The sequence below is a fragment of the Vidua chalybeata genome, chromosome 4 (assembly GCF_026979565.1).
Source record: "Vidua chalybeata isolate OUT-0048 chromosome 4, bVidCha1 merged haplotype, whole genome shotgun sequence".
In the NCBI taxonomy this organism is placed as follows: domain Eukaryota; kingdom Metazoa; phylum Chordata; class Aves; order Passeriformes; family Viduidae; genus Vidua; species Vidua chalybeata.
The window spans coordinates 60,349,240-60,376,745 of NC_071533.1; the positions used below are offsets into that span (position 1 = coordinate 60,349,240).

Here is a 27,506-nt window from a genome sequence, read left to right on the forward strand (position 1 = left end):
GTACTGAACATGGTGTTATACACTGCAAGATGCTGGAGCACAGCAGACCCCGAGCAATAGAGATTAATAGTCTTGCATCCCTTTTCGACATTTTCTGCTGCCAGGTACTTCCAGAAGGACAATAATAGGAAAAGTTGCCAGCAACGAGGCTTCTAAATGAACAATAAAGGCAAGACTGACTCACAGAGACAGACATTTGAAACAGTGACTGATTTACCATGTTGTGCTTTTGGCTATGTTATAATAGGTCATTTTAAAATAGGCTTCTTTCTTTCCCTTGCCCATGGAAGGAAAAACAAGGTGATTTGTCAGAAGCCTGTACTCATCTGGGAAAAAGAAACCTGCTACAGCAAGGACTTTCCTGTTGCATTTGACAACTGCAAAACAAGGATTCAAGTGTAGAGGGAACTGACACTTTAAACATGTTCTCTGAGGATTGTGCAACTCTATTTTCACCAATACAGATTCCCCAAAGCGGGTTCACAAGAACCACACTCGTATAAACCTGTAAAAAAATTAGATATTTCTAGAAATATCATAGAAACATTCACCAGTTTCCGGAGTGCTGTGGAGAAGAGTGGATCAAAATCAACCAAGCCTTCATAAAGTAGGCTTATTTTATTTTCCTGTATGATGTGAAAGGGAGAGGGCTCCTTTGCAAGGGCAGAGACAATAGGAACAGGGACATATGATATGTTAGAAATGCTGTCTCCTGCTTAATCTGGCTATTTCTTCTCAATGTTGTTATATGTAGAGCTATCACTCTTCTCAAACAAAATATTGCAAAAAATTATATATTTGAAGATCATCCAATAAATACAAAACCAGTGAGGATTGAAATACAAGAATTCTCATTGTCCTTTACTGCAACAATAACCACATAATTGCAGGGTTACTGCTGCAAAATAATTTGTATTCAGGTGTAACAACTAGTTCTCAGAGATATTATAGTATCAATTTTTTCTGACTTCTCTATTCATGGGAGTTGTTATATTAAACAATCTAACAGTCTTAAATTGAATTCAAATTATAATTTCAAGGTACAAACTCTCTCCTGTTTGTCTAAGATGCTGAGACACAAGACTTAGTTCTGATTAATTTGGTTGTATAAAACAATGACTTCCTGTGATGAAGTAAAATTGAAATTACAGTGGTGTAAACCAGATGCGAGCCCAGAATCATGTCAGCACTGATTGAGGGTACTTTAGTAAATAGTATGCAAAATATTTCAGAAAAAAACATGCTTCTATCCTAAAAGCAACATAACACACAACTGCAGAATATTAATATTGTTTGACAGTATTATGACCTGTTTTTTAGCTTGAGTTAATATGAAAGGATATTAAGCAGATGCTTTGGCTGCTCCAGATGTCATGCCTCGCTCAGGGGAATCTGGGAATGAATCTCCATATTTAAAGGAAATCCCCTGGCAGCCTAAAGACAAACTTATGATATCCATTCTCCAGCCTCTTTGAGTAAATCTTGCCAGCTCTGCTTGTAGGCTAAGACTATGAGAACTAGTTTTTCAGAGCACGTGGGTAGGACACACAAGGGAGCAGAATTTCAGACAGATGCTCAACAGCAGGTTCATCAATTCCCATCTGGAGCGTATCTGATTTCTCTCTTGTAGCCCTCTGTGTTGGGTGAGTGTTTCTGCCCGTGCAGTGCCAGAGCCCCTCTGCTGGGCTGGGAGTCCTCATGGCAGCCAAAGCTGCCCCACCTCATCTACTGACACCAGATGCAAAATATCACACAGGAGCATGGGTGAGTGAGCAGCCCAGCTTCCAGCTCTCCACCTAACTGTGCCCTCATGCACAGCTTCCTCTGGCTGTGGTCTTTTATCACCTGTTGTCAAACCACATCTAGTAGCGCTCTGAGAGGTCTAAGTACTCCTGTGCTAAATTTAGACCAAAATTGACTCTAAGTGCACCTTGTTCTTTCCACACCATGCACATAGCAGCTATAAGTCTCTTCTAGTGGGAAACAGGAAAAATCTGTGTTTTGCAGCAGGTCTGATATTTCAGCCATCACCATCTTTTGCTCTGGGAAGAACTTTGTTGAAGCTACCCATGGTTGCTCCACCAACACAGCATTATGCATCTTCCTTCATCAAGCTTCTCTGTTTTTTGCATGTGAAATCAGAGGAAAGTAGTTTAGAAGTGGGCCACAGAACATGTTGCTCTTGAAAAATGAAGCTTAGCCCTGCAGCCATAATCTATTAGCTTCCTCCCCAGATTCTGAGGGAAAGTGGCCCCAAGTCACTCTCTGGTCAAATTTCTTCTAACCTGATAGGTTTTAAGGCAGCTCACTGTTACCTTCTACCAGAAATAACAAAAGACACCACCCTGTGATAACAACTAAGATATGTTAAAAAAACCCTTTAGAAAGAGAATATTTTCACAAGAGATTTTTAAAAATAGCACTATACCATTCCAGTGAAAATTAATGGGGTTCATAATGCCTGCCTTCAAACATGTACAACACGGATGCCTATATCCAAACTGGTAATCTGCAACCTCTTTGGGGAACATTAGAGGGAAACCATTCCAGGGACAGAGATAGTGCCCTGTACCTCTTTAGATCCATATCTTATGAAGATGGCTGCTGTCCTTCTGTACTGACTATGAAGCTGGATAGTTGTTGAGTTCAGAACACATATTTGCTCTGAGTCATCTCACTGTCTGGCCTTTGGTAAATTATATTCGCAGAAAAAATGGAAAGACTGTGAGTGTGACGGGCCTCTATACTGATACATGTAAATAAGGCAATTCTGCACAGACTTTCATCATAATGAGTCATCACAGAATTTTCTTATTGAGGTTCCAGAGCACCTGTTTATCCCTATTTTAAAATTGCTCCTTTGGAACAAAAAACGCCCCAACTTAAACATTTCCCATGAAGATTGCACATGAGAAGGGCTTTTCCCTTCTTTCTTGCTTTAGTGGAAAGTGTCAATCCACTGATGTCCTGCTCATAAGAGCTGACAGCCAGCAGGTAGAAGTGCCAGGGAAGATCTCCAAATACGATCCAGTGCTGACATAGCAATGTCAGGCATTTTTTTACAGTAACATCAACATGGATGCAGGTTGTGTTTCCTGATTTTTAGTACGAAGTAGCTTCATTATATTCATTAAAATCCTATTGATTTTGTAACCATGTTAAAGGATTTGCGTAGGTACACATTGCTAGAAAATGTTTACTATCATTCTGCTGTGAAGCTAGTTGTGCGTTAGGCAAGCTTCTACCAACAACAGAAGGTCTGTTTCAGCTGTGCTGAACACCCTTTTCTTTACTGCCAGGTAAGAGAGCTGCATGCCTTCTGGAGTCCCAGCAGTGTTTCAAAACTGGTTTGCATGACATATTTTGGTGCTGCATATGATCTTGGTTTGCCACATTGGTCAAACCTGTAATTCTCAAACCCATTCTCTCAGCAGTCTCTCTAGTCAACCCTTCAATAGGGAGGCTTTTAATGTAATGGACTAGGAGACTTCTGCAAACACCTACCTCTTGGCCAAGTTGTACATGAAAATTATGATGTAAACTGATGTACGTGGCTGAATTTCTGGACTTAGGCTCTGAGCTAAAATCCCCAAATGTTGCACTTTATAATATGACTTGCTAAATTGGAATCTCCACATATTCTAAGACAGGATGCCAGAATTTGCCCTTGAAAATTCTGCTTATGTTTTTGAAGGACCTGTGGGAGCTTGAATAATTCATTTTCATCCCTACTTTTCCTACTCAGTTTCCCACTCAATCCCACTTGCTACTTTTTCTTCCTCCAAAAGGCCAAATGCAATTCCATATTGCTCCACAGCCAGGGTTCTTTCCATATAAATGCGAATCTTTAGTTATCTTAAGAGCATCAACAGTTTTCAGATCTTTCATAACAATCCAAGGTGAAAAATAAAACAAAATTTCAGCACTCACCATTGTGCAACATTGATGGGCTCAAAACAAAATGTGTGTAGGTGTGTATGTATTTAAATATACAAATAAAAAAATAATGCCCACACCAAGTGAATCCAGAATACCTTTGAACTTAGACACTGCAGACCTGGGATCTGAAACATCTAAACCAGATGTTTCCAGTACATTCAGAACAATTGTGTATTTCTCTGTTGCCAAAAATTGTACTTAACCTGATGCTTGGTTGTGGTGCTTGTACCAGTCTCCAGCTCCATTCTCAAGGTAAAATGCCATGACAAAAGGAAATCCAGAATTCCTATGGAAGTTCTCTTGACTGATTTTCTTCATGCATTTACATTTTTTGGCTTTTGTTAAAAAAGAAAAAAAAAAAGTAAAAGCATAGACATTTGCTGCCAGAGACTAAATCATTGTAATGGTCTCTTGTGAATTCAAAAATATTATGATGAATACCTGTATGAGAATTCTTTTTCTTTCAACAGTAATTAAGGGAGCATAATTCTGATATTTAGATGAAATATTGAGCTTTGGGAACACAGGCAAGGTTTATGATGCAGTAATGAAGATGTGAGTATTGACTTGTGGGAATGAGGACAATGACTGAGCATTTTCCTAGGCAGGAGGCAGTAATTTCTCTGAATAATTAAACAGACTGTGATTTCAGCCATTGCAGCATATTACTCTCAGCTTTCCCATGTATGTTCTGAAAGTTATGATATTTTTCTGGGTCTCCATTTCCTCTTATGCAGGGCTGGGTTGGGTTTTTGTTAATTTTTAATTACAATCAATTACAAAGAATCCTGCAGAGGTGAAGTGAACTTAGTGAATGTATTACTCAGTTGTAATATCCAGATCTGAATTATTGAAATATCATTAAAGACTCCTTTTTTCCAAAGTCACAATTGAATTCACTTTCTCAAGGTGTCAAAATTTTTCTTTTACTTTGCTGCCAATTAGGTGTGCATTGTACAGAAGAGAGACACAAAGAAAATGTATGCCATGAAGTATATGAATAAACAGAAATGCATTGAGAGAGATGAAGTTCGCAATGTTTTCCGGGAGCTGCAGATAATGCAAGGCCTGGAACATCCCTTCCTAGTCAATCTGTGGTAAGAAAATCATTAAAATGCTTTCATGGATCTCTCATTTTCTCCTTGTTGCTGAATCAGTTCAGAATATGGAAGGCTGGAAAGCTGAAAAGAACAAAATATTTTTGATGACCTCCTTTGTTAAAGGCTTCACAGGGAGTTTTATTTTTCATTAATATTTTTAAGGTGTCTTTTTAAATTGGAATATTTAAACATCATATTAATCTGTTCATTTCTGCTTTGGTTTCCCTCCAAATTGTTACAACACTGTGTTGAAATGTGTTGTCCTGTCCTGTTTGTTTTTGACAATATGCGGACTAAACCTCTCTAATAAAGCTGTAGAATATCAAAACCAGCCATTAATTTTTTTTTTTTTTTTTTTTTTTTTTTTTTTTTAGTTGATTCAGAGAAAATTCAAAACTCAATTACTTTCTAAAAATTACTGTCAGAGGACAGCAAAAAAGTGCCTTTTTGTCACCTGGAATTTCCCTTATCTTCTCCATGCTAGACACTGAATCTTTTGGTCACACATGATTGTGAGGAAATGCTGGTCAAGCAATGACTAGCTTCAACTACACCAGCAGCTTAAAATATTTGCTGGCTCTTATGTAGTGTGATAATACTTGCTGGCTTTTGTAGTGATAGTAGTAATGGGATGCAGAGTTTTCCTCCTTATCTAATGACCTGTATAATTCAGAAAATGAAAAGGTGGAGGGGACATAAACCATTACAATATGAAAATTATTCAGTCTCTGAATAGCTTGACGGGTTGCAGATGGTTACCATGCACATTGATCTTGTGTTTTGTGAGTTTTAGCTGCCTTACTTGAAGTCACTGCCCAACCTACAATGTTCTGCCCATCCCTTGGCTCACTCCTGGTGCCAGGTTAGCACCTTTCACAAATTAAAAGCCAAATTGTGTTCTGTCTAGAGTGAACTTTAGTATAATTGCACTCTGATAGAAAGCATTTGAACTCAAAATTTATTCCAAATTAGCTCCAAAAGGATCTAATTATATGCATATATATGTGCTCTTCACTTGATATGAATGATCTGAGCCAATCTAATACCCTGTTGAAGGCTTTAAAAAACTACATCATTGTGATTGCAATACAAAACTTTCCCAGTATATTTTCCAAGGTTCCAGCAAGCTGTAGTCTTGGGATTTTTTTACCAAAGATATGGTATGTATATCTGTGCTTAGGAGCCTGTGGAGTTCTCTGATATGTATTTGTCTACCTTTTTTGAAATCCCATGAACTTTTGTTCTTTATCAGGAGGTGTGGAAGTTTCCACTGTGTAACTAGACACTGCACAGAAACAGTCATAGGTTAATGTGATCTGAGAGATAAACATAGCAGTGCTGAAAGACTGAAGATCAAATATTTATTGTGAAACAAAAAGAATGCTAGATTGCCATTACTGAGTTATACTCAAATGATAAATATTCTTTCTCATTTTCTTTTTCCATGCCAAAGATTAAAGTTGAAACAAGCAATACCTTAAAATGCACTGGGCATGATGATGCCTTTTATCCTGCCTACACCTCTAAGATATCACAGGATATCAAGACTCAAATGTTATACTATATGTGTGTATGAGAAATGCAGAAAATGAAAGAGGAATGTAGTACTTGAGTTACAAAACATTTCAGGCAAATAGGACACTATTCAAGATGCTTCAGTGCACTAACAATGTTTTGTATTTGATGTCTCTAGCAATGGTTATAGTTGACCAATCTATGTACAAGTACTGATCTCTTTACTCTCCTGACCGGCGACAGGACTCAAGGAAATGGCATGAAGTCGAGGCAGGGGAGGTTTAGGTTGGATATCAGGGAAAGGTTCTTCACCCAGAGAGTGGTTGGGCACTGGAACAGCTCTCCAGGGAAGGGATCACAGCACCAGCCTGACAGAGCTCAGGAAGCATTTGGACAATGCTCTCAGGCACATGGTGTGACTCCTGGGGATGTCCAGTGTAAGGCCAGGAGTTGGACTCAATGATCCCTGTGGGTCCCTTCCAACTCAGGGTGTTCGATGGTTCTGTGATTTTGTATGAAGCTCTACTGACATTCAGGGACTCAAAATAATACAATTAGAATTGTAGAAACTTTTCAGAAAAATACTTTCATTGACCCTTATTATTTTCACCTGAAGTGCTCACCTCAAACACTGCACATTCAAATGTCTGGTGATTCAAAGATCTGTCTCCAGAGTGAGCTGCTGAACTGCTGGAGAACCTGTATTTCACCCTGGGACAGCAAAGGGAAATCTTGAGCTTGAACCTTCCCAAAAGTAATCTAGTCTACCTTGAATAACTCTTTCCTTGTATCAGGCTTAAAATATGTTTCTATAAAAAATTAGCCTTGAACAATCCCAAGTTAATTTAAATTAACTTGTGATGTATTTCTGGAGTGTCTACACTTGCAGGCTGCAGTAGAATTTTCCAGACCTCTGACTTCTGTGTCCCAAATTTCAAGATATTCTACACATTATCTTCAAATAATGACTTTTGTTATTGAACTGCAACAAGGACAAAGCACAAAAACCATAAATGGTCCATGAATAATGGTCACATCTGTTCAAGCCATATGAAGCTTTTACATATATTAATTGTATTTCATTTATTTAATATCTGAAACTACATTTTTATTTCTACCATGGGAAAAGGACCAATGCAAGTATGAATGTAATAGCCCTTAAATATGTTGTTCCCAGGAATAATTTCTTAGAATAACATTTTCATTGTTTGGTGGTGAACTAGAACTCTGTTTAATGTATTTCTACTTGCAGTTTAGATGCAATGATGATTTTCATCAAATACATTTTACATTGTAGTTATATTAGATGATTGGCATGAATCCATGAGTTTTCCTCCTATGAGTCAATTCCTGACACAGTAATGGAAGGAAACAGTTGAATCTGCATTTCTTCCATAGTAATTGCACTAGATTAGTTTCACTTTTCAGAGTTGGATTTTGCTGTTTGTATTGTTGATTGAACTGTAAATGTACAAAGGGGCTGTATCAGGAACTAATAGGCTGGTATTTTTTCAGAAACTGGAATATTAATCTCACAAGGAACAGTTATGTCATGGTGTATGGGAATTAGACAACTTCAATTTCTTTAAATGCCAAAGTTCTTTTGGCCTAGTCTCTCTTTCCAGGCTCTATCACACTCTCTTATGGTTCATATCAGTTTTTGGAAATCTAAGGTAAGATTTTGGTGACTAAAATCCTGAAATTAAAATATTTTTATTTTTCATAAAGTATCAATTTCTGTAAGAATGATTTCAGTGTTGTATTTTTTTTTTCATTGTGATGAATTGAAATTAAATCCCCGTATCTTTCAAATCAAAATGTCAAATACTAAATCACCATTGAAAAGTATATTTGAAGGAAATTCCATGATAAGATTTTCACGAGTTTGTGGTACTGTCCCTGATGTGAACAGCTGATTTTCAAAAGTTTATCATCTGGATTTCGAAATAATATTAAAATAGTAATAAATCTCCTCACAACTCCTTGAACATATTAATCTTTCTTTGAGAAATTACATCACCAAAAATAAAAGCTGGCAGTTTAAGAAACAAACATGAATACTGGAAAATCCTTTAGTTTTTCATGATAACTGAAGAAAGTAATGAGATATGTGTATACAATCCTTCATCAGTTAAATTCTTGTGGAGAGAAAAAGAGGAGGAAAGAGGTAAATGTTCTGTGGTGGGGGGTTCTGCCAGATCTATCAGTAACCACAGCTTACACAAGAATACAGAGAACCTTATATAAAACAAGGGTAGCATCTCAACTCTGAAAGATCTCTATTAAGCCTTTTGAAGCTCATGCATCTTCTCTGGGCTTTAATAAATATAACTTTACAATCTCAACCTATAAATCACATTATTTGAAGTATGAACTGTCTTTCATAACATCTGACACAGAAGGAATCGTTCTTCTGTAAATGCTCATAAAGCTTGGAAGATAACAATGTTTTTCAAGAAGGGTTTGGGGCTGATTTATAACCTTCATTTTAGAAATGAAATTGAATAAATGCTTAAAGCCACTTTTATCACCATTAGGGGCATTTCTGATAATAGAGATTTCTTCTTAAAATAAAATGCAGTCCTGTTTTTTATCACACCTTTTTATGTGCCATGGGTATTTCAAGCTTAGATGAATGGGCTGTAGAAATGTCAGCTGCCAACTTGGTCCCACCTCGAGTCTGTTCCATTCTAATATTCAGCATTTTATCCATGTTCATCCTTTCCCAGATATCTGAGTGTCCCCTGGGCAAGATGAGTGGTGTTTCTGAAAGTATTAATGTTTTAAAAACATTTCTTACAACATGCATTAGGACTGAGCCAAGAGTCAGTGCAGGTAGATTTGGTATTATGTGACTTGTCCTCAGTCATGAAGAGATGTTTGAAGCATCCACTGGCTGCTCTGAAAACAACGTGGCTTACCACAAAAGACAGATTTTTTTTCCCTCAAAAAAAATCATGTATCAAAGTGGTTTCTATGCTGATGAGGAACTGAAAAAAATGAAAAAAAAATTGGACCATTTCTCAAAAGTTTTGAAACATTGGTCTTATTTTTAGTAGCCTTGCAAAAATTTTTTAACTTGCCAGGACATTTTCTAAAGCAACAGAGGGAGAAGGATAGGATTTTCTTTTTTCAGCTTATAGGTAATTTTCCTAGTATAGACAAAAAAATATGTTTGATTTATTTAACAAGCCATGAAGAAGTGTTAGCTGCATTCTCTGAGTGGCTATATACTGTGTATTTTTCTTTTCACTCTCAGTCTATGGAAGCTGCATGTATTCCATGGCAGACCCACACCAGTACATTACTGTTGCCAGCTACAATAAGACTAAGTTTCAAATCCAGTGAAAAACTGAAGAACACACATTGCAGCAAAAATGTTCATGCATTTCTGAGTTCATCTAATATCCCAACACATCTTCAAAAGAAAGAGAAGGTAAATAAAGAGGAAAAAAAATGGATTCTGGAGGCAAGAAGTTATTTGTTCAGTCTCAAGTGTTGGACGGGTTGCTCAATGTACACACATATACAGATACATAACTGGAAATTAACACTTCCCTGTGAAAGGTGCTCTTTCTAGAGTATTTTGGGAGCAATACTACCTTGGACTGCCCCATAGCATGGCTTTGCTCCTCAGGTTGGTATCAAAATCTTCATAAATCTACAAACTTAGGGAAGCAAGCAAACCTGACCAAGTGTTTTACTGCTGGGTGGAGCTGAAAACAACCAACCAAGGAACACCAATTACCTATCAGAGACCAAAGCAAGGAGAGGAGGTGGTTTAGGACCATCTCAGGTGAGCTTGTTTAGTGGCTGTGGTCTTGTGGCTGCTTAACTTGCCTTGATATAGGTGTCCTAATGTGGAATGAAAAGACTTTATGGGGGATTCAAAATTTTTTTTCTGACGTGTTATGACTCGTTTTCTGACTTCATGAGACACCACAATAAAGGCTGAGTAAAGTTCATGATCTAATTGAATAACTGCATTCTGGTTTTGGAAGGGAACAGTGCGGTTCAGTGTTGTTTCCTGCTAGGACCCGGGCTGGGTGTTTGCAGTTGGCCTGAGAGCCCCGTGAGCAGTAAGAAGTTCTGATGAAAAGGAAAGGTAAACTGATGTACTCATGTCTGTCTTCATAGTATGTGATGGATTCCAAAAAGGTCATGAAAAAATCCTGACACACATTCAGTTTTCCTGGAGAGTAATGAAGGTGCTTAATGATCTTTTCTCTCTGGTTATACCCAGCTGCTCCAAGTCTGGTTTATGGGGAGCAAGACTTTGGTGTCATCCTCATTGGCTGTGTCTATACCAGTAACTTTAAATCCTTTCTGGGCTCTCAAACCCAATATTTCATATTGCAAAATGTTTCTAGGCCCACTCCCAGCCTTGCTGTGAGCTGGGGCATGAGCAGCATCCCAGAGGAGCCCAGGTGCAGCCAGACTGTTCCCAGCAGATAGGCAGCCTGCACACTGGTGGCAGCCTGCACACCCTGTCCCTGGGTTTGGGAGCTGGCCAGGAACAGACTTTTCTGTGCCATTTGGTCTCAATGCATTTGGAGAACAGTCACTGATGTGCTTATTGATTCAACATGTGTTTCTTACTTTTGTGGATTTAGCTGAGGTCATGAATGCCAGGCCATGTAATCCTGGTCCATTCCAGATATCTGACAGTGTCCAAGTTTCTTTTCCAGCCAAGAAGAGATTGTAAATCAAGGGAGGAAGATATATTTAGTACCTTGCACAGATCTTGGATGGGTGAATTTTTTTTGCTATAGATGAAGCAAAGGGTGAGTGGTTTTCTCAAATAGCTAGATTAATTCATCACTGCATTAATGTAAATCTGAAATAGGTGAAGATATTGAAAAAGACTGAAAAAATTTTCTGTTCTCTAGAGACTTAGATGAGATAATGATGGAGGAAAAAGGGCAGAGAAAGGTGATGAGACAGCAGGAAGGGTAAGATAATTGGAAGAAAGGAGTATAGAATAGATTTGACTTGAGTTGTAAATGTTCAGGATATTATTTCTAGCTGTGGAAAATTCATTGGACTCAGCACTGCCAGCTGGTGACCTCTGGGTGTTTGTGCTAAATGAATCTTAGCTGTAATATCATCACCAACTGATGAATGCGTGATCCAGCAGTTATTTATTTTTTGTGCTGATTTTAATAACCTAAGATAACAATTGACAGTATTGGGACACTGTCTGGATAAATTTTATGCTGAGACTAATTGTTTCCTGGGAGAAATTGCTGTCACCTTGAAATATATATCTTTGGGCTCAACTTTAATACATTCCTCTTAAAAAGAATTGGCCTTTGGCATAGTTTAAGTTTTGATCTTTTTTGCATTAGAAACTGATGTACAAGATATTTCACCTCCTGTGTGTCTCTCTGCATCCTGAGACCCTCCTCAGGAGCGTATCTTCTGCATCATTTTTACTGAGACACATGCTTTATTTGCTGACCCCAATAAACTTTTCTCACAGAAAGCTTTCACTGCAAGAGGAATCTTACTATAAATATTGATAAATACCAAACTGCTGGGAAAAACAATCCCTTCTGTTCTAAAAATTTTCATTTCCAGCCATGTTCCTCTTATGAATTTGCAATTCTTCCTTTGTTTGACCTTTGCAGTGGGGTAGTTGCTACCCAAAGCAGACCCTCTTGAGCTTGGAGGGAGTCTTGGCCACACTTGTGGTGTAGACAGCTGCAGAAATCCTGTGCACATTTATGGCAGGAATGAGTGTTACTCCTTTTGGGCAGATGCAGAGCTCCAGTGCTGTGGCAGGGGTGAGGGGTATTCTCAAGAGAGCATGACAGCAGGGTTTTGGTGCTCTCAATCTAATGCAATGTGAAAAAAAAAAAAAAGAAGAAAAACACTAAGATATTGCTTCAGACTCCTCAATTGCCACTTTTGGCAAATTTTTTTTCTTTTTTTTTTTTTTTTCTTTATTTTTTACATTCTCTGCTTTAAAGGTTATGAATGCCAAACACAATAGCTAGAGTGTGCCATTAGACTGATAATCAAGATCCTGTAGGTAAAGTGGTTTTTTTGATAGAGTAATGAGTACATCTTGTAAATCTACTGTTTTCAGTCAGGATCTCTTACCTATGCTGTGGAAACTGGGACTGCAATTAGCCTTTAGTAAAGGCTCTGTTAAATGTAGATTGCACAAGATGCAGCTCAGTGCTGTGTTAGCAAAGCCCAGCCACAGTGGAATGGCCATCAGAGGGCAAAACTGTCTTGGATGCACCTGTAAAGCCATCCAAAGTAGGTGATTGTTGCAGAATAAAAATAAGTCCTTGACACTTCTACTGCAAAACTTTGGTACTGAACAGATCCTACAGATACATAACTAGTCTGAAAATGTTACAGCTGTAACATTTATAGAAACTTGTCCTGGTTTGCTTTTGAATATACTTGTGGGTTTAGTGATGATGCTTTTTTATTCAAACCAGACAAAACACATAGGGGAATTCCTTTTCATTTATAACAGGCTGAAGTAAAAGTCAGAGAAGTGATGCTAAAAACAAAACCAAAGCCCCCATGGAACTAGCAAGAGATATCAAAATAGTGATAATTGAATATCTATGTGCTTTGGGTGATATGTTATCTCTCCAAGTCATATTTTTCAAGTTGCCATGTATTAAAAGTTGGGGACGATTTTTGCCAACTGTTCAAAAGGACAGAACAGAAGCCAAAAGCCTGCATATCAGGGTAAAAGAGATGTAAATAAATGATTAAATAATAATAATAAAAATCCTGAGTGCAAGGCAATTTAAAATGTCCATTGTTAGAGTTGTATCAGAGTGAATTTAAAATGGAAAATAGTGCAATTAAACCAAAGCAGGAAATTCTGTAATGCATTAGTTTTGCCTGCTTAGGAGAATCTTTCCTTTAACTCATTAAAATTTATAAAAGCTTTTTATTAATTTAAAAGTCATCTACAGATTTTTACAGCATAAGTGAGCTTTTATTTCCATTTTATTGAACAAAAATTATATTTATTGTACTTGTAAAGTGCAGTGAGAACCTGATACTAAGATTTCAGAAAATTATTAATGGCATCCTGTTTCAAGATTAATGACAGTTGTGCAGTGTAAAGTTCTAATGAGAAGAGGATCACTCTCAAGTTTCATAAGTACATGACACATAAGGGAGGATTTAAGGTTCCTTTTCTGTGGTGATGTACATTTTACAAATTAACATCCAGAACAAAGAAAGGTTGTGAAGATGGCTATTGGCTATTTAAATTCCTCTGCAAAATGGATATGGCCAGTAGGAAAATTACTTCTGCCCATCAAATTCTCTCTAACTACATAATCCAGAATTTATCCAGGGTGCAGAGAACAAATTCATCCTTGCAAAAGCTGAGGTGGTGGGATTGAACCTTGTTGACAAATGAGTAAGTGAAATAGACCTAACAGAGAAAATTATTCTTCTTGACCATAGCTTTCACAGCCTCATTAAGAGATGGACTGGGAGACGGGCAAGAGAAAATGCAGGTGCAAACAAAAATGGTAATGAGCCTGGTGAGAATGTGAACTGTGGCCTGAAAGGAGAAGGCATTCTTCTCTTTCAGGGGTACAAAATCTAATCTAATTAGAAATTGTAACCAGTATCAGTGCATAAATCAGATTCTTCAAGGTCTGGACTTCCTTTACTGATATTTGAAAATAAAGCAGAAGAGAAAATCAGGTATTGTTTCCTGTCTCTCCAATGAAAGTGAGATGAACTATAGTTTTCTGTGCAAGTTGCTCTTTCTGTGGATGTGGAAAACTCTGAAACTTTTTAAAAAAATAACCAAATATTTTGTTCATCTTAAATTACAGCAGTTGAAATTCTCTCTTGAGGAAAATGTCCTTTATTTGAAGAAAATATTCCAAACCTAGATATTCCTTCATAGAGAAAATTTGGTAATTGATAAATGATCAAATGATACGATAAAAAGGAACAGCATGTTCTAAGCCATACCCATTTAAAAGGAATTTTAGGAGTTAAGCTTCATAAGGCACTAAAAAAATGTAGAGATATAATTTAGAAGTGAAGATATTGACATCTAAGAGGAATAAAATATGTTATGCTGGTCACAATTATTATCCTTTTCATTATTGCTCATTGCTTAGTAAATGGTGGCACCTGTACAGTGCTGCATTCCTAAGGGAAGGATAAGCATGGCTTCTTTCTAGTCACTACAACCAGCTCTGTGGAATTGACAGGTAGGACAATTTCCATTTCTTGTACCAGCTTTACTGCATGATCCAGGTTCATGTGGTGAGCACCTGCACATTTTTGCTGGGTCTGGGAAGTCTGATGCATCAATGTCTTCCATTCATCCTCAGCCATGGTGGAGTTACCTGCATTTCTGCAATCTTTAGCAAAGTATGGTTTGGGCCAAACGACCTGCAGTGGTCCTGTCTCTCTAAAAATCAGTGGAATATGGTGTATAACAAAGTCCCTATGAAATAATAATGACAAAACTCTGATTGTGATGCATATTTGGGATCACTAAATTGCAGAGTGGTACTAATGAAACATAGGGTTTTCTAGCATTTGTTCAAGTGGAAAGTGAAATTTTAGTTGCAATGAAAAATTGACACTAACAGCATACGAAGATATAAGAATGATAAGGCAGTCTTTTAAAAAGCAGTGACACATTGAAAATATCACTGTGAGTATCTGGGATCACAGAGCACAGGGTGTCTTTGGGACTGGCCTCATGCCATGAGGTGACTGCCTCGTGCATGTGTGCCACCAAGAAATGAACAGCTCTTCCTCCACACAACAAGTAAAAATCTCTTTGACCATTTTTCACCTCAGCAGCCTGAGGCAGCTAAAGAGCACAACAGGATTCATTTACACTAATAGGGAAAAAAATAATACTCTTATGACTCTTTGACAAAGTTCAGTGCTAAAGAGAAATTTGCGCTTTTCTGCTGGCACTGCATTTTCAGCAAGCTTGTATTAAAAAACTCCACAGAGTCTGTCTGTGTTCCTGATCAATCATGATAGGCTTTTTCATGCTCAGCAAGGTCTGTCACTCACTTGTGACATACAGAGAAATGCTTGCTCAGATGTATCCCTGGGTTTCCTCTGTGGCTGGAGGAACCACATATTTTTTAATACCTCTCTCCTTCTGTTTTCCTTTCTGTAGATAATGCAAGAAAATCTTATGACCTTTTCAATACGGTTTGATATGCCAGCTTCAGGATGCCCCATCAATAAATAGAGAGTTGCCTGTGGTTCTTTCTTTAGCTGTCTATTTAGTACAACTGATGCCATGTGCACAGTATCTGCATAACTAGTGGCAATAGTTGATACTCCCAATTCAGAAGAAATTTATCTTTAATTATTATCACAACCTTTGACAAGTATAGCCTGCTTTAATGACATACTATATTCATTTTTCTGTATCTGTTCTAATGAACAGTTTCATTTTTTTTCTTTTATCTCGCTTACTTGGGAGACAGCTGAAAATTTTTTATGTCACCAAGGCTCTTGTGCTCTCCTGCTATGTCTGTGCTCTTTCCCAGGGACAAGAGAAAAAGAAGACCCTCCAGATTGTTGTCCAGCTTCTGTCTAAGTAGGAAATCCTGGCTGAACCATGCCTCTACAGCCTTGCAAGCATGACTTAGTCATAAGCTATAGACCACAAGAAGCTAAGGATGCTGTCAGTAGCTTCGGAGTGGTGGGACTCAGACACAATGAGGCTGGGGAGCAGCGCTGAGCACAGAAGGGGGCAGGAGCCATGGCTGAGGCTCGCAGCCAGGCTGACAGCATGAGGCAGCTGGAACCAGGGTCCTGTCACTGCCACAGTTTGGTGCACATCAGCAGAAATCAATATGCTCAAACAATTTTTTCCCTGCTTAATCAGTTGTGTGTGAAGTGATTCAGTTTAACATCGGGAAGAGTCTTTATTTTATTCGTACCTAACTCTGAGAAGAAGAGGATGTAAAGTTATAATGAAATTAAATGATAGTGTCCAACAAGCATCTCCTTCCCTGAGAAATGGTGGGTTTTGTTGCAGTCTAGAATTGTGGTAAAGAAAAATCTCTAATTATCCATTGTTTAACCTGTGGAAAAAAGTATTCTTAATCTCCTATCTAACCTACTTGCAGAACTTCATTATGTAATAAATAAAAAGTTCCAATTAAGCTTACAGGACTTTCATCCATGCTATCCTCTTCAAGAATCCCTGAGAATACTGAATTTGTAACATGGAGCTGCAGCAGGGTATAAAACATCACGTGTACCATTGTGTTTGCAGAGCCTTCTTCTAAGGACAAGACTGGAAAAGCAAGATGTGGTGGTTTGTAACTCTTTAAATACGGAATATTTGGGGAAAAAATCAGATCTGGAAGTAAAGTACAGATATATTACAGTACACAAAAGAATGAAACCTGGCAAGTGACAAAGAGTATAATGAAGAGAGATTCTTCTTTCTCAGTGATTGCCTTAAAACCCTCTTGCCACCATCTTGATGCTGCCTCCTTCTGCCAGCACCCACACCCTGACAACTCTCATGGTAACCTGACAAGCTCTTGCTTCTGACCCAAGGTGATCCTTTATCTTACAGAGAAAATGTCAGGTTGCAGGGTCTAAATGCAGGAACATTTCAGAATGGTGCTTCCTCTTCTAAGTTTACCCTCAAAATGTATCTGGGGAAAGAGTGGTGGGAGAGACTCTCTTTTATCTATCTTGTACATCTGACTTTAATATCTCTTTTGAAATATTTTTATTGCAAAACCTTTGTTTTGGCAGAAATCTATGCATTTGAAAATCATGTTGTATATGCTGCCATAATGTTACCAAGTGTTGCCCAATACATTTTCTGAACAGAAGAATGATGAGACATTAATTAGGTTCCATTGTTTCTTTGCCTTTAATGCATGTTTCCATGACAGCAGAGAGAGAAAAATCAGCCAAAGCCAGTAGTTAAAACTGACAATTTGCATTCTGGTCAGTAGTCTTAAAAATGTGATGTACATTTAAATGATTAGATTGTCTGAGTGTTTGGTCACATATTATACTGCTGTGTCTTTATTTACAGCAGTCTTCTGTAAAAATGTAAACTATTATGAGATGCTGATCTGCAATTTTGACTCTCTGCTATTTGCACAATAGTCTATTCAAATACAATAAGGGGTTTTATCCTAACTAATGCAGTAATAAGGAGTAATAAAACAGGGTAGGAGTTGTTATGCTGTTACACAGTTATATGAAAATCATGTGTACAGATGCCTTAAAATAGTTTTAACAGAAAATGGTGTACTAACTAAAATCTATCTTTTTTTCTTCTTCTAAATGTATGTCTTCTACTAGAAAAAAAAATCCAAACTCCAGAATCATCTTGATTCTCCAGTGTTGGCATTGATTCTACTGAAAACTGTAGTCTGTTGCATTTGCTTACTGTTTCAATCTAGAGACAAAGCTGAGAAGAGTTTAGGCACACACAACAATCTAATTTGCACACATTGACATAGGTATTTTTAAGAGAAAATTTGTATCTTGCTGTAAAAAGTGCTTAGGAAAAAAATTCTGGAAATATATGATTTCTATTCATATTCTTAACGATCAATATTAGCCTGTAGCACAGGTATTTAAGATAGCTGCAGGTTTCCCCTTGGAGAACTGCAGAGTGGAACTATGAAGTCATTGTAAATTTTCTTAAGTGCTGATAGACAAGAAATTTGATTTCAATACTCTTACTGTCAAATGGATCTGATATGGGTCTACATAATAAATCAGTCTACTCCAAAACATTCAGCTGACTTTGTGTGAACAGTGTTTCCCACCTTAAAATGCTCCTTCTCTTGCGTGTGATGGAAAGCACTGACATATTTTGTTGAAATACGCACATACAATAATTCCTTCTATTTTCAGCTGTCTGGAGCATCAGGGTCTGAGTATAGCTCCAAAAGTTGCATCTGTGTTTCATTGACACAAGCCAGAGACATTTCAACTTTTTCTATGAGAAATTTCAAGCATCAGAACCTTCTAAATACAAAAGTTGGGGTCAGATCCTGTGGGGCAGTTGTCACATTTTATGACAAGGTGAGTAAAGTGCCCAATTCAACTATTCAACACGTTCAGTTGACATCATCTTGTTAGCAGCTGGGGAGAGCTGGTTGAAGAGGATGTGACTTCATCAGGCCCTGGTCTTGGTGGTATATAAATGATCAGATAATGAAAATTGTGCGCTCCACCCCCTACCCAAACACCCTCAGCCTCACCCTGGGTCCTTCCAGATGTCATCTTACAGATGCCTCTGAAAGCCCAAGCCTTCAGAGACATCTGTAAGATGTGCAAAGTGCAAAGTAAAAGTACAAAGACTGCTCTTTTTATAGAATCCAAGATACATTCCTACCCTGCTTCTCCAAAGGGGTAATGTGCTAGGCATAAGAAATCAGATTTTGTACCTTGTATCACTTTCTGTGAATAAGGAAGTATTGCATCACAGATGGTAGAAAACTGCACAATTTAAAATATCAAATAGCTCAAAGATGGACAGTCTGGAGGGGGCTTCAGTAGTGGAAGGAGGAGTTGCTTGTTTAATCTGGATTTTTTAAAGGAAAAGAAATATTGGAAAAAATTGCAATGGAAGAGAGGACAAGCTATGCCAAGGATTTTTGAGACAAATGGTCTTCACAAAAGGTTAATCAGGATGGACATTATAAAGTTTCATTGAGTAAGTAACAGTGGTCTGGAGAAAGTGGTTTCTGCTGTTACTTGTCTAAGGAGCAATGATTGATATAAATTCTGCCTTTGACAATTACAAGGTCTGCTTTGTATGAGAAAGGTTTGCTTTGGCACACCTGTTAATTCTGGTAATGTTTTAGAAATGCAAAGCTTGGCTGCTGGAGAAAACAATTCATTTCTAAAGCCTGAGGATGGCTGGTAGCTCTGTAAAAAGAAAACTCTGAAAGTGGTTTGATGTGTAAAGATGTGATGAGAGTGAAATGGATCACAAATGAAACCCCAAACAGGACCTCCTGATACAGGATGTATTGGGGAATTAGATCATTACAAAAATGATCTAATTGAATGGGAATTGAGTTGAATGGGAATCTGATTACAGTGGTGACAGCCTGCCTTCAAAGAGAAGGAATTACAGGGGAGGGTTTGAGACTGGTTCAGTGCTTGTGGGGATACTCAAAACCCTCCCCTTTGGCTGTTTATTTTGGAATAAATCTGTCTCTCCCTCTATGTGCTGCTGATATAATCTGAGTACAGATAAATTGAAAGTACACATAATTACAATGAGAATGGTAATGGGAGTTTCTGGAAAATGTAAATATATTGGGTTGACCCTGGCTGCACTGCAACTCTGTCACTGCCCTCCTCAGCTGGATGGGGGAGAGAAAATAGAATAGAAGGCTCATGAGTCAAGATAAGGATAGGGGAGATCATTCACTGGTGACCATCACAGGCAAAACAGACTCGACCTGGAGAAATTAGCTTAATTCTCACAGAAGCCACACCTGCAGCCCACCTGCTACCAAAACCTTGCCATGCTAACCTACTGGAATAAACCTTGGAGATGAAGGATGGATTAAAGTTTGGCCTGCAAGGGGATATGAAAAGAGTATTTGGAATCCTCTTTTGCTGTACTCATGAGACTGATCTGTAGAGGATGTGGTAGTGTGGCTCACCTATGAAATCCCCACAGAGAGCACAAGCCTCAGAGGTAGAAAAAAAATGGAATGGGGCCTTTGTAAAGAAGTAAATACAATTCTAGAAACTTTTAAGCTGGATGAGGCATAGCAGAGCAGTGTTGCAGGGGCTCAGACAAATGGAAATGCTCACAATTTAACCAGAAGCATATTTACTATGAGTAATTATGCTGCAGAAGGAAATAAGTGCTCCCAAACAGCTGGGAAGCAGCAGATACTTAAACCCTTTGCCCTTGAAAGAGCCCGAGAGCTCTTTCTTGCTTGAGGACAGGAACATTCATAATTCTCATAAATGGTATCTTCCCCTGCAGTAATGCTCTTTTGGCCTCTGACACAAACCGGTCTAAATATCTCTTAAACACTGTTTTGTCTCGACTCCTTTCTTGACTGCTGGAGAGAAGGGAGGAAAAAAGACAAAGTAAAATGCTGTGTGATGTGTGCCTGTGCCTGCCACTTCAGTAGCTCCTAGTGCTTGAAGAGGCTGTTGGCAAGGAGAGCTTCTGTAGCACCACCCTCTGTGGTGGGGCAGGCAGGAGGCAGGGCTGAGAGAAGAGCTTTTCTGGAGGAACAAAGAAGCCTATTGCCTTTGGTTGTATAATTGAGGGAGCAGGGTGGAGCTGAAATCTAAGTCTGGAGAGAAAACTAAGGATCCTGTGCCAAAAACTGGCTACAGGATGAAATATTTTATTTTTTAAAGCAGCTTTTATTTATATCTTTCCTTTGTTGTCCAAGGTATGTTGACAGTCCTGACTTTTATTTCCCATGTGAGATCTACTTATCACAGCATGTCACTAACTCACAGAAGAGCAGCATCTTACATAGCTGGAGTTGAGGTCGGTTTGGGTAAAATATAGGGAGGACTCCTTTTGTAGGTGGGGTCTTACTTGTTTTGTTTTTTTTTTTATTATTATTATAAGGTAGTTTGTTTGCTTGTTTGTCTTTTAAGGGTATTGTTGTAAAGCAAAAGACGCTGTAAATCTTCCTTCTGCTTTTATGAATTCTTAGCCTAATAAATGTTTTATATTCTGCATTTTGGAAGACAATATTTTTTATCGAGATTGCCAATGTGAATATTTTTCTATACTTAATAAATTTTGTTTTTCATGGCCTTGAGAAAAGTAGTAAGAGCTCTTTTTTGTCTTGATTTTGTAACTGTCTTACCATCTAAGTTGCAGCAAGTTGTTTTTCAGACGAGCTTTTTCTAAACTAAGGTGTCAACTAAGTTAACTTCTTTTGCCTAAAAAATTGCAAAGGGAAAAAAATGTCCAGTGTTTGAAACTATTGTAACACCATAGTTTTAGTACAGACCCCAAAGATTCAAGGTTTTGGTTTCCTGTAGCTGAGGTAGTCTTCTAGAACCTGTTGACTCTTTAGTTCAGATCTATTTCAATGGAGAATGAACTGTGATAACCCAAGCTGGGATGTATTGGTCTTATTACACAAAATTAAAATGCTCATGAAGTGGTAAATTAATTTACCCATAGCACAGGATTACATGTTAGTTCTTCTTGGAGAAAAATTGTTGCAACCAACCATCAATAGCAGAGTGGTGGCTAAAAGGTCTGACTGTTTTATTAATTTGTTTCAGGTTGTGTCTGTATCAGCAAGGAGCACACTGCTTGCCCTCTAGGAATGGATTTCTGGAGTGAAGCAGTGGTTGCTGATGTTTGAAGACCCATGCTATACTCATTTCAGGGTGCTTTGCCTCAGTCTGAGTTTGGGGACTGGGGCCATGGTGTTGTACACTGGGACTCTCTCAAACTCCCTGTCACTGTTTTTTTTCTTATAATGGCACAAGCAGCCCTGGTGCCCTTGTTGTGTGCAGGCTAGCCAAGCCCTGCACATCCAGCATATTAGTTAATATCTTGGGGTATGTAAATGATTATGTACCATGTTATTTCCAGGGCTGTAAAGTTAGAACCTTCAAGGGGAATGTGAAGAGATAAAGCTATGGGGGCACTCCACAAACTCTATGTTGAAGAATCTGGCAGAGGCACATGGGATGCTTTCCCCTCAGGCAGAGCCCTGCCCCAGTGCCTTTGGGACATACAAGTAGGGCAGGAAGGATGTTTGCAAATGAAAGGTCCTTCCTCAGTATCACAATAATTTGACCACCTAAGGCACCTAAGGCACAATTATTATTTTGGAATTGCTATTCAAGGACCAGGTTCAGAGCAGTGAAAATCTTTAACCCTCATTAAGCAGTAAGAACCCTTTCATTTTGTAGATAACTCTCTCTGGCATTTTGGACATCCACTACTGATTTAAATGTCACTGTGTTCAGCAAAGTCTCCTGCTAATTGCTGGTCTTAAATATCCATATTATAGTGCTTCCAAAACTGTAAAGTTATTTGATCAATATTTTATGGTGGTGGCTTCTTTAGAGGCAGAACCATTGATTTTACTAGTTTAAATCAAAGATAGTGGACTGTAATAATTCAACAGCAGTAATTACTCTATAGTAATTAGATTTAGGTGTGCAGTGATAAGCAATAATGGTAGAAATACAAAAATGATAACTGGAGGCTTTATAATTAAAATTGCTAATGTTGAGTCATAAACAGCTGTGAAAGGGAGGAAATGAAAGATGCATTTTTGTGGCATTTTTAACAGCCAGATCTGCTTCTGCTTAAGCAGGAAGCAGCCAGGTTACTGGAACAAAGTTAGTTTCAGAGGAATAAATAGCTGAGAAGGAGCTGGTACCTGTCCATCCTTCAGCATGTCTCTCTGGTGAAGCTGTCTAAACCCTCTTTTCAGATGAAGTTCTCAACCATATAAGAAAAAATGATACATATGTAATGCCAAAATTATTTGCCCCTGGTGTAGATAAAAGATCAGGAGCTAGCTGTGGAGAGAGGAATCATTATCTACCCTTCATCTTCCTCTGCCTTTGAATTTCTTAAGTGTCAGGAGTCTGCAGCTGAGTGCTGTCACACACACTGTCAGTGCATTTGCCTTTCCCCTACGTATGTGCTCTTTGCTGGGAACACTACACTTCTCCTAAACCTTCTGAAGAGTATTGCAAGGAAAACATACCCCAGGAGTTATTTCACCTCAGTTTCTATAACACTGAAAGACATATATATATATGGAATAAAGATAAAAATTTCTTCCACTTCAGGGAGAGGCTCTTGAGATCCAGTGAAGTTACCACTAACAGTTTAAAAATTGTAATTTTTGTCTTCCACTTAAAATTATGAACAGCCCAGAATTAATTTAAATATGACAGACTTTTTCTTTTTTTTGTAGAAGTCTCTGCTGTTTCAAGCTTTATATAAATTCCCATAGAGAATGAGTGTGAAATTATTTCATTCATTTGTGACAGCATTTTTATTGCAATTAGCAACATTCATCACTCCATAAGGGAAAGGCTTACAGCAGGTTAAAGGCAAGAAATTTCCAGACATAGCGATTATATATTTTGGGGTTTGGTTTTGTTCTAGATATATGGATGAGAAGATTTGCATTAACTCTGAATTATATCACCAGTTTTATACCAGTGTAATTTTCTGAGTTAATAAGGCTAGTGTAATTTTGCTCTTAGCCCAGAATATTCATTCTAATCTCTCTTTCCTTGAGATGAATATCTGAAAGTACAGCTTCCAACAGAGACAGTGTTTCTATTGTTTAAAACCTGTTCTTACAGTTTTCTTCCTCCTTTACATCTCTTGGATGCTGATCACTAAGCAATTAAAATTTCTTGCTGTGGAAGCAAATGTTTGACTCAGAATGACATAAGTTCCTGACACCACAGAGCTCTTCTCCATTTTCAATAGGTTCTGAGACTTTTGGCTGGGGATTTATGAAATTGAAAGCTGTGGAAGGCACAAATTTCTCTTATGTGCCAGTATCTGGACTAGTTATCAGAGGAGCCTCAGCTTATCCAAATGTAATTGGTTCATTTTCTAGACCTGACAATGTTCTGCCTTCTTGTTACCCATTTTCTTTCCTCTCCCTGTCATATTAATGTACATCTATTTGTGTTATTAATGTAATACTTTCCAGAATAAAGGAAATATAATCTCCCTTTCCCAAAGCTGCAAATGTCTTACCACTCATACATCATCCTGTTATGCATATTTCCTATGATATAGGTGACTGAAATTGTTGTATGTAGTCAATAATCAGCTAGCTCTGTTGCTAGCAAAGAACTTGCCAAATGTTGGTACCAGAAAGACAGTTAAATATCTGAGAAATCATTATATCTATTTTTAAGGATCCATCCCGGGTCTTACGCTGGTTTCAGCCTGGTGTTATTGTGGTTGACTCACAGGTACTGTGTACATGCATGGACTGTTGTTTTGACTGTCCTTGCCTTGCAGCCAGCACACAGCCTCTGACAGCTGCACAACTCTGCCTTCCTCTGCCCTCTTCCTCTGCCTCTAGCCACATAACTCTGCCTTCCTCTGCCCTCTTCCTCTGCCTCTAGCCACATAACTCTGCCTTCCTCTGCCCTCATCCTCTGCCTCTAGCCACATAACTGCCTTCCTCTGCCCCTTTCCAGCTGATTTTCAGCCTCAGAGCTTGTCTGTAGGAAAACCCAATGCTTCAGCAAAGGTCAGTACCAGAAGCCCAGTTTCACAGATATTATTTCTTTTTTAATTTGATCAGTTTTATTTTGGCTAAAACTTTCTGAAGACTTTTTTTTTCTCATTTAGAATAGTGCTGTGGCTGTCTCAGCAATGATTAAATGATCATAACAGATACAAACAGGAGGAGTTTATTTTCTCATGAGTGTAAGAGAAATGTGCCCTATAAGAGGAACATGCAAGGATTCACTGCTACTTAAATGGAAAATGACATCTGAAAAACTTGGTTGAATAAAATAAACAATTAATTGACCAAATTAACTTTGATATTTAGTAATATTGCACTGTAAGCATGAAGGCTTTAAGGCTGTAAAAATGTTTCTGGGAATAAAATTTGGTCTATTGATTTATGCTGTCCATAACCCAGATTATGATAAATGCAACTAATTGAGGTGTCTAAATTGTTTGCTTCTAGCAGACTCTATGCAGACTTGGATTTTAAAACTGGTACATCTTTGTCAGTATATATATGCCATTCATTAGCCAGATGCTCTCTCAAATTTTCAGATCAGTGACTAGCTGGCACTGAATCTTTTTATGAGAAAAATGCATTGACAACACTTCCAACAACAAAGTGTTAGGTCAAAGTTAATTTGAATGTCCTGCATTGAGATATCATTCTTTCCTTGCATTAACACTGCACAAAGAACACAGTGCTGCATTAGGGCAGCTTAATAACACTGAGTCAGCTCCAAAGTGTCAATGGTGCTCTCTTATGACATATTAATTTCTTTTTCCTGAGGGCTACAGCAGTAGCCCTCTTCATTGTCCTCTAGTAAGACCATACTGATTTTGGGACACTTCTAATTCTTGTATGCTCAAATCCCTGATTTTTGAAGACTTTGTCATGTGACTGTTTTATTATCTTTGTATTTTTTCATTAATTTTGATATTTATTTAGCAAATATTTCTGTAGGTCTCTTGAACTCCAGTAGAAGATGGAAAACAGTATCGGTTTACTAAATAGTCATTGTTATTCTTATATAATGAAATATATTATAGTATAACATATAACAGTCTATATCACACAGTTCTCGATAATAACATCTAATATTCTGAAATCTTTTATATTCAGTGAAGAACATGTTTATATATTGAAAAATTGTTTAATATATAATATCACAATAAATACCTGAGTAGAACTGGATGAGTCAAGTTAATTTTTGAATGACTGACAAATATCCATGAGGCTGGCAAAGTCACAATGGCCAAATGTGTTAATCCTTTCCAAATGCATGTTCTGGAGTAACTGCTCTAAAAACTTTTTGGGGTCAAGTTGTTTGCATTCATGGTATTTTGGTTGTGTGATCTATCCCTGAGCCAGAATCTCTTTATCATTCAGTCAAGTATTGACCATGTGGTGCATGGGTCCTTCCTCTGAGAAAGGGAGTCATTCTTCAAGTCAGCTCATTTTCTGATTCCTTTCAGAAAAGGGTCACTGTTCTGTAGAAATATTTTAGCTTTAAGAAACTGTAAATCAAAGGTTTTTTCCTAGTGCAACAGATCTTTTTTTAGTAAAAGAACAGTATTTATGTCTCACTGTGAAACAAATTACTGATATGGATCCTCTTATTTTATTTTGCCATGAGAAACTGTTTGTTAAACCTTCTTTCAAAAAACCTCTCAGGCCAACAGTAGAACATAAAATATCGCCAAACACCTAGACCCCCTCTACCCTTCTATGAAAAGAAAGCATAGGTAGAATATGAAAAGAAATATGGTAGAATAAAAAGCAGAGCATTAGCAATGCTCATGGTTGCCATTTCATATAAAAATATATTCTCTTTTTACTAGACAGAATTTTATGTTCCTCAGTCTTTTACTGGAAAACTTAAATATATTTCTTGAGGATAGATATATTTCTTTGTCAAAAGAAAAAAATATCAGTAAGAAACAATGAAAATTAAATATGGATGTTTCGTCAGATTTTTGCTAGTTTACAATATATACAGGTTGTAAAGAAATCAAATAATTTTAATATATTGTGCTACCAGTCAAAATGATTAATATTAGTTTCTTTTCAAAATATCTCACAGAATTCAGAATCCCAAATCCCAAATAAAAAAAAACTTTAGCAACTTAAGATTGCATATTAAATGGAAAACCCATTTAATAGAAGTAATACTACTCACTTGTTCTGCAGCCCATGCTTTCTTCCAAAAAACTCCTCAGCTTGTGTCAAAGGCCATTTTGATGCAAGACATGGTTCTAAGTTAGCTTGAAAGGGTAAGGTAATCAGGGCTTTGCTAGGAGCTTGTTGTTTGTTTTCTTGCCATTCAAATACAAACGTAAAGGAAACAGAGCAAAAGTGACTTCATATGAATTTTAATTATAATCTTAGCTCAGTACTGTGACACATTTGCTTTTAATAAATGAAAATCTAATGACCCATATGATGAATAAATTAAATGGTTTTACTCACTTTGCACATGTTTCCTTACAAAAGTAATCAGAAATGGAGGAGATTGTTTAGTGTCTTGTTGAAACAGATGTTTGTATCAGTCTCCCAAATGTAATATTTGCTGTCAAAGCCTCGGCACAAAACGTGTGTGTGTTTGGCTATCAGTGGAAGTTGTCATAACTAAGGAGACCCTTAATTAATGTTCTGTCACATCTCAGGCAATGTTTGGCTGGAAATGAGTTATTGCTATGCAAGGTACAAAGGTGTTTCAGTAAAATTTTTCCAGAAAAAC

The 27,506-nt window shown here is 37.6% G+C and overlaps 1 protein-coding gene across 3 annotated transcripts in view; it reads left to right on the top strand.

The window, feature by feature from the left end:
- STK32B (serine/threonine kinase 32B) overlaps positions 1-27,506 on the top strand; it is a 160,131-nt gene that overhangs the window by 32,554 nt on the left and 100,071 nt on the right. For all 3 annotated transcript variants that reach the window (XM_053941695.1, XM_053941694.1, XM_053941693.1), the window contains exon 3: positions 4,885-5,036. In XM_053941695.1, the coding sequence (XP_053797670.1) occupies positions 4,918-5,036 (119 nt within the window). In that variant the 5' untranslated portion in view covers positions 4,885-4,917. The remainder of the gene's footprint in view (positions 1-4,884; positions 5,037-27,506) is intronic.